Source organism: Salmo salar, chromosome ssa03 (assembly GCF_905237065.1).
Source record: "Salmo salar chromosome ssa03, Ssal_v3.1, whole genome shotgun sequence".
NCBI lineage: Eukaryota > Metazoa > Chordata > Actinopteri > Salmoniformes > Salmonidae > Salmo > Salmo salar.
This window is the reverse complement of record NC_059444.1, coordinates 77,263,566-77,272,089: the sequence shown is the minus strand read 5'-3', so window position 1 is coordinate 77,272,089 and position 8,524 is coordinate 77,263,566. Positions and strand designations below refer to the sequence as shown.

Genomic DNA, 8,524 nt, shown 5'->3' with positions numbered 1-8,524 from the left:
TATTTTTGTCTGCTGTCAGAGACATAGGAAAAGTGTGACGCAAATGTTCTTGTTATGGGCGTCTCTTAATTTTTATGCCTTGGATTGACAGTATAACTAACCAATACACTTTCGAGTTTGTACATTTCCAGCAGGCTGGATTCCCCAACCTGACCAATTGCAGGCCCAGATTTGGTGCTCGTATTGTTTTGACCTCTGAAACCGCATCACCGCCTACCTCGTGCCCATGGCGGAGGAAAGCTATAAATATAGGCGCATGACAGCCGACTGGGACGAAGTTGTAAAACTCCCAGGTAGAAGGGAAACATTCTGCAAGCCTGCTGAAAGGGGAAAACGCCAAACAACCTAAAAATCTAAACTAAAGCAAAATAAATAACGATAACCTATCGACGTCTACACGTATTGGAATACTTTTTTTATGTTAATATTATATTATATGTGAAGAAAGTATCTACCTTACACTTCTATTTGCACTAACGGTACTTCAAAACTACTGAGAATCTTTATTTTGTACGAAAAAGTAAGTATTGCTTTTGACTCAATTACTCTTTACATGTTCGATTGTATATCCATCAATCATCTATAGCCCAGTATTCATGATGAACTATTTACCCCAGGTTATATCGCAAGGGATTTTAATCAAGTTGATTTGCTGCGTCAGTCCCAGAAATTAGGGAGGGGTAGCCTAACTAACTGAAGCGTGTGTGTGAGAGGGAAAGAAAGACGGGATATGAGCTAAATAGTTCTCTGCATTTGCTTGACTATCAAGACTGACTGTCAAATTATTGAAAGAAGAAACTTGCGGAGGGGCAATAGGCTATGCATGGAATTGTGTCCATCTCTTTTTTTGGCCCCGTTATTAAATCTCCAGGTCGGAAAGAATAGTATATCAAGTGGTAATTTATAGGTCCGCAGAGATTATAAAAAAGGTAGCTGCTCACACTGCCTCAAACGAACAAAACCATCTGCTGTTGGCCAGAAAACCGTATATTTCGTAATGACCGAGTATGATTGTTTATTGGATACAGTTTATTTAGCGTTTTCTTCTGTACTTGGCCATATCCAAAATGAATAGACTAGTTGTTACATTTTACTAAACCGTTTGTCGACACTGTTCCGATAATCACAACACCTAACCTGTCTATCCCCTGCCTCGCCTAGTTGACGTTCACTGCTACAGTTTAATCAGCATACCAAGTAGTGCGAGTTGAGAGCCGCCAATCTGATACAATATTTACAGGGTACATTTTTCTATCGCCAGCCTGATTGCTAATATGTAACTGTTCTGTAAAAAAAGTGCAGTATGCCTTTCCGAATGTAACTGCGACTGTGACGTTGGCAACATTGTAACGAGGCTAGCTATTTATTATGTAACACGATCAGTTCTAGTGCTTCTCTATAGCTTCGTATTGAAAAAACAGCACAGCTCTTTCTGTGTGGAGATTTCTAACATTATGAATATCGTTTTCATTTACTGTGAAATCTTTAGGTTGTTCATATTGAGTTGTAGATATGCAGACAAATTCACTAGATCCCCTTGCTTGTCATGGCTATTTATAAACTAGGTCGTTCTGTTCCATAGCGTGACATTGCATTGTTAAAGATGATTCAGGCTATAGACCTTGATACTGAATAGGCATTGTTCGGGAAAGCGCTTGTAAGTAAGGGTTTCACTACTGTTTTACACCTGCTGTATCCTGTGCATGTGACATATAAACGTTGAGACTTGAAACAAGACATAGAAGAGGTGAACGCTTGATCCGTCATTGCATACTAGTTGATTTGAGTGTTCATACGGACTGCAATTCTATTCTAGATGTTTCCCTCAGGAAGTAAAGGGTTAACGTTTAAAGGGCATTTTATTGCATTCCTTTACAAAGTCTGCAGTAGTAGGCTCAACCTCAGTCAAATAGGCGAGGACATTGCCACCCACATCTTTGAGAAGTGTTGCCTGTTTACAAAATGTTGTCTAATTATACTAAATGTTACTAAATTAATGCAAATTCTTTACATGGCTTGTATCTAGTGGAGGAATGGTTCATGCCTTTTAATGTCTTACTGTCTGAACAATATGCTAATAATATTTTATTTTCTCTTTTTTCAGGAAAAAACAACGTTCAATCTGTGGAAGAACGACTAGCACTTCTGTTTTTAGAGCAGTTCCACAAAGCTGTAGTTCCTTTTGCCTGGTGTTGACCCCAACCCATCACACCCTACCCTGCCTGGAAGCACCTACGCCACCCACCACAGATACGTAAAGCAACTCAACAGGACGCAGCTGCCGACACCTCTTCTCGCACCCGGAGCAGTTCAGCAGCCAGCTATGCAGCTTGAAATCCAAGTAGCCCTCAACTTCGTCATCTCCTACCTTTACAACAAGCTGCCGCGGCGACGGGTCAACATCTTCGGCGAGGAGCTTGAGAGGCAGCTCAAGGGGAAGTATGAGGGCCACTGGTACCCAGACAAGCCATACAAGGGCTCTGGATTCAGGTGCATCCACGTAGGGGAGAAGGTGGACCCGGTGGTAGAGAAGGCAGCCAAAGAGAGTGGCCTGGACATTGAGGATGTGCGCCACAATCTGCCTCAGGACCTCAGTGTGTGGATCGACCCCTTCGAGGTATCCTACCAGATCGGGGAGAAGGGGCCCGTCAAGGTGCTGTACGTGGACGACAGCAATGAGAGCAGCCCTAGTGGGCTGGAGCTGGACAAGGAGATCAAGAACAGTTTCAACCCTGAGGCCCAGGTCTTCATGCCCATCAGCGAGCCTGTGGTGGGCCCCTCTCCGACTTCCAGCTCGCCCTCGCCTCCCTTTGGCCACTCGGCTGCTGTCAGCCCCACCTTCATGCCACGCTCCAACCAGCCTTTAACCTTCACCACCGCCACCTTCGCCGCCACCAAATTCGGCTCCACCAAAATGAAGAGCAGCAGCCGCAACAACCAGAACGGCAACGGTGGCCAAGGCGGGCAGGGCCAGAAGGTGGCCCGCACCTCACCCACCAACCTGGGCCTGAATGTGAACATGCTGCTGAAGCAGAAAGCCATCTCCACCTCCATGCACTCTCTGTACGGGTTGGGCCTGGGCCAGCAGCAGCAGGCCTCAGCCCTCAGCCCCAACGCCAAGGAGTTTGTGTTCCCCAACCTCCAGGGCCAGGGGAGCCCGAGTGCACTATTCCCCAGTGACAGCTCCCTCAGCCCGCTGCAGTACAGCAATGCCTTCGACGTGTTTGCGGCCTACGGAGGTCTCAACGACAAGTCCCTTATGGACGGCTTGAATTTCAGCTTGAACAACATGCAGTATTCGAACCAGCAATTCCAGCCAGTGATGGCCAATTAGTACACAAAGATACTACAGTACTAGTACACAGAAATGACCAGAGATATGGGGGAAAAAAAGACTAAACGCACATCAAAAAATGAAATAGGAAACAGAATTTCCAGGAAAAATTGAAAGTGACTTGTTGTCGACTGTAAGAACTGTGTACAAGTCCAAGCGCATGAGCCTGAGGGTGAAATGACTTTGCCCCCTTGAGTTATCTTTTTTTACGATGAAGCTTGTAGTACAAGATGTCCAAGCTTGGTTACCTAAACTTCGACATGCATCATTATTTCTTTTGCCAACCAAGCACAGAAATTATTTTTTACGTGACTGTTTTAAAGATAAAGAAGAAAAACAATACAAGTCATGGCCTCTTTCAGTATTTAAGACATAACTGGACATGCCAATTTTCCAAGGATTGGCATTAATAAGTGGGATTTCCTGGTCTTTTTTCTAATTGTATAATTTAATTTAGTACAGAGTTTGTAAAATATCAGAGTATATATTGTTTCTACGACATGGTACTGCATTTATATCTTTTTACTACTACAGTGATCCGTGATGGCTGCAGCGACTTTATGTTCTTTTTTTAATTGAAATTGTGAAATGAATCCCTCTAAAAAACATTGACTATTCTAAAGATTGTGTACAGAATATTCCGTAGTGGTGGGATTTAAGAATATTTGCTTTTTTGAAAAACAAGAGTTGTATTTTCTGTTAAGAGTTTAAAGATTTTTGCTATATTATGGACAAAATGTAATCGTATATTAATTTTGTACCTACATTGTGCAATACTTGATAAAACAAACGGTATAACAAAGTATTTGGAGTCAGTGTCTTACATGTTAAGCGGAACTGATCATTTATTAAGTTTGTATTAAAAAGCTTGAAAATATACACTCGTCTATGTTCTCATTGGTAGTCTGGTCTTGTTGATTGGACAATGGACAAATGTATGAAGGCGATATTATCCAGTTTTCCATATGCCATTGAATTGTTAAGTACACACACTTTTTCGTAGCCATAGGAGTCCTAGCCTATCCTTCAGTGCCTAATTTACCTCTGGTCAGCATACTCCTGGTGCACTGGCTCAAGACCTTGCTCTTGACACATGGTTCAAACCTGCAGTGTGACTTGTCATTTGGAAAGACCTCGCATAATATAAAGTACTGACATGTCAGCATGGTGCTATTGGTAAGACTGCACCGTTATACAGCAATATTCTATACATGGTAGTCTTGTGACTAGTGTTACACAAATAGGCATATCGTAGTGTTCTGTAGTCTTATTGCTGTGAATCAGGGTGAACGTTAGTGTTCTGTGCTATTGTCTACAATTACCAGTGGGGTTTTCCTTGACAAAAACAATTTAACACAGTTTTATACATTTCCATCAACATTCAAAACATAGCTATGCAAAAAGAGCCAACGAGGGTATTCCCTTTTTACCGGAGATTTGATATACCCTGCACAGGTATTCCATTCTGACTGTCTCAGAACCTTCTGCTGGTTCTGAGTCTACATACTACGGTGGAGTCAGTCCATGTGCTTCCTGGGCCTATTAGGCATCTGGATAGTGGGGTTAAGCCTGCTAACGGTCATCCCAGACCTTAGCATGTCACCTCTGTCAGTTAGCCGAGTGAGAGCTGAGGTGTTTATATTAGTGCACTGTACATGTTAGCCCTACCAGCCAACAGGCCCGCCTTTGAACGCTGCAGCCTGCCAGTTGTTTAGTCAAATAATGTTGTTGAATGCAAAGATGGTCCGGTAGGCTAGGTGATATGTTCTGTTTACAGTACCTTCATCCTGAGCATGTGTGTGGTCTCCAGAGTAAATTCAGTCACATTTATTTTTGGGATAACACTTTTATTTCCTACCTTTCATCTATACTGATTTTGTAGTGGATCTACTGAGCATTTTGGGTACTATAGAATAGCATAACAATAGCCACTTTGTAGAGGCAGTAAAAGCTTCTACACAGTGGCCAGCTGCATGCTATTCTAAATGCTCTCAATCATTTTTCACCCAGTGTCCTGAGGTGACGGATCATTGGATAACTATGATTGCTGACTTGTGATGACAAAATTAATCGGAAGGAATGAATAGAATGAGAATGACATTTTTATGGGATTAATGCTGGTCTGAAAAGGTAGTGTATGTCGCTTGTTTGCTTCGTCTTAAAGTGATCTATGTTGAGGTCCTGTTGGGACTATTCATGTACTTGGTATCATGGTTTCAACCAGAATGGATCGCCTTTTGGTTCTATTTCTCATGCTGTTGTTGCTGCCACCGCTGCTGATGTTATAATTAAGCAATAAGGCCCGAGGAGTGGTGGTATATGACCAAGGGCTGTTCTTCTGTACAACGCAACCAGGAGTGCCTGGACACAGCCCTTAGCCGTGGTATATTGGCCACATATCACAAACCCCTGAGGTGCCTTATTGCTATTATAAACTGGTTACGAACAGTAAAAATAAATGTTTTGTCACACCTGTGGTATAAGGTCTGATATACAGCATTCAGGGCTTGAACCACACAATTTATAAGTAGAACTAACATGCTGGTGGGTACACAGAGAGCACTTTAACCCTGGTGGCATACCACGATCCTCTGAGGTGAGCTCACCAAGTATCTGCGCACTGGTGTCTGTCAGCTGCACTTGGTAGATTGGCCCTAATAAAGTTCACAGATGGTTTTGGATGTACAGTACGTGTGTGTGTGCATGCACATGTACGTGAGCATTTGTGTGCACATGTGCGTGTAATAGAAATATGTGTGTTGGGGATATGTTGGGGACAAGCAGTTCTGGGGATGCCTTTGAGGGATTATCACCCTGCTCTGCTCTCCTGAGCCTCGTCCGTCTGGTCTCCCCCCCACAGGCTCTAGTATCACTGGACGTCATCACCCCCCGCTCTGATTCTAGGAGAGTGAGAGAGGGGGGACAGGGAGGGATGGGGAAGATAGGGAGGAAGAAAAAGTGACTAGGCATAGAGAGAGAGAAAAGGGGTCAGAGAGAGAAAGAGAGGGGATAGAAACCGAGAGAGAGAAAGAGGAGGGATAACAACAGAAAGAGAGTGTGAGAGAATGAGAGCTGGCGGCATCATTGATGTAATCCAGACCAGAGCCGCGGCCGTCAGAAAAACAGGTGGAGCTTTCTGTTGAAACGAGCAGACATGGAGTTATGTAAATGTCAACCATCTCAGCAGACCAGTTAATGGCTTTCCAGTTCCCCAGCTCTAAGTCATGCAGCCTCCATTTCTGGAGCCACATTAAATGAGTTGATTGAGGAATGACAACCCACCAGGTACAGTTCAAAGTATTGTTGATTTACATTTGTTTGAGTTGTCAACTAATGTGAATTCAACATGAAATCAACCAAAAATGTCACCATGTGATTGGATTTAGGTTAAAAGTCGGATAAAAAAAAGCTAAATACCCTTACATTGATTACTTTTTGCAAATTCAATCAGTTTTCCACTTTTTGCCCTAGCACTACACAGTTGATTCAAATTATAAACTAATCATCAAGCTTATATCAGCTGTGTAGTGCTACTACAAAAACCTGCTGCTACTACTACTACTACTACTACTACTACTACTACTATGTCTCTTGACACATTCATGAAAATAGTCATGGCCTCTAAACCTTCAAGCTGCATACTGGACCCTATTCTAACTAAACTACTGAAAGAGCTGCTTCATGTGCTTGGCCCTCCTATGTTGAACATAATAAACGTCTCCCTATCCACCGGATGTGTACCAAACAAACTAAAAGTGGCAGTAATAAAGCCTCTCTTGAAAAAGCCAAACCTTGACCCAGAAAATATAAAAAACTAATCGACCTTATCGAATCTCCTATTCCTCTCAAACATTTTTGAAAAAGCTGTTGCACAGCAACTCACTGCCTTCCTGAAGACAAAAATGTATAAAAATGCTTCAGTCTGGTTTTAGATCCCATCATAGCACTGAGTCTGCACTCGTGAAGGTGGTAAATTACCTTTTAATGGCATCAGACCAAGGCTCTGCATCTGTCCTCGTGCTCCTAGACCTTAGTGCTGCTTTTGACATCATCGATCACCACATTCTTTTGGAGAGATTGGAAACCCAAATTGGTCTACACAGACAAGTTCTGGCCTGGTTTAGATCTTATCTGTCCGAAATATATCAGTTTGTCTCTGTGGATGGTTTGTCTTCTGACAAATCAACTGTAAGTTTCAGTGTTCCTCAAGGTTCCGTTTTAGGGCCACTATTGGTGAGGTAAACATAACGTTTACTTTCGCTGCTATGCCGATGATACACAACTGTACATTTCGATGAAACATGGTGAAGCCCCAAAATTGCCCTCCCTGGAAGCCTGTGTTTCAGACATGAGGAAGGGAATGGCGGCAAATGTTTTGCTTTTAAACTCGAATAAAACCGAGAAGCTAGTTCTAGGTCCAAAGAAACAAAGAGATCTTCTGTTGAATCTGATGATTAATCGTGATGGTTGTACAGTCCTTTCAAATAAAACTGAAGCACCTCGGCGTTACTCTGGACCCTGATTTCCTTTTTGATGAACATATCAAGATAATTTCCATTTATGCAATATAAAAAAAATCTGAAACTTTCTGTACAAAAATGATGCACAAAAGTTAATCCATCACTTCTAGATTAAACTACTGCAATGCTTTTCTTTCCGGGTACCCAAATAAAGCACTAAATATACTTCAGTCAGTGCTAAACACGACTGCTAGAATCTTGACAAGAACCCACATTTTTTATTACATTTACTCCAGTGCTAGCCTCTCTACACTGGCTTCCTGTTAAGGCTAGGGCTGATTTCAAGGTTTTACTGCTAACCTACAAAGCATTACATGGGCTTGCTCCTACCTACAGTTGAAGTCGGAAGTTTACATACATTTAGGTTGGAGTCATTAAAACTTGTTTTTCAACCACTCCACAAATTTCTTGTTAACAAACTATAGTTTTGGCAACTCGGTTAGGACATTTACTTTGTACATGACACAAGTCATTTTTCCAACAATTGTTTGCAGACAGATTATTTCACTTATAATTCACTGTATCACAATTCCAGTGGATCAGAAGTATACATACACTAAGTTGACTGTGCCTTTAAACAGCTTGGAAAATTCCAGAAAATGATGTCATGGCTTTAGAAGCTTCTGATAGGCTAATTGACATCATTTGAGTCAATTGGAGGTGTACCTGT

At 42.2% G+C, this 8,524-nt stretch overlaps 1 protein-coding gene across 1 annotated transcript; it reads left to right on the top strand.

Annotated features, from left to right (window-relative positions):
* Positions 1–237: 237 nt before the first annotated feature.
* On the top strand, positions 238–4,211 carry LOC106601729 (protein Tob1). Its single transcript, XM_045715484.1, has 2 exons — positions 238–520; positions 2,105–4,211. Exon 2 carries the CDS (start codon positions 2,324–2,326, stop codon positions 3,332–3,334), a length of 1,011 nt encoding a protein of 336 aa, XP_045571440.1. The 5' UTR covers positions 238–520; positions 2,105–2,323; the 3' UTR covers positions 3,335–4,211.
* Positions 4,212–8,524: the final 4,313 nt, after the last annotated feature.

Coding starts and splice junctions, on each gene's coding strand:
- LOC106601729 (XM_045715484.1), top strand. CDS start 2,324: ATGCAGCTTGAAATCCAAGTAGCCCTCAACTTCGTCATCTCCTACCTT.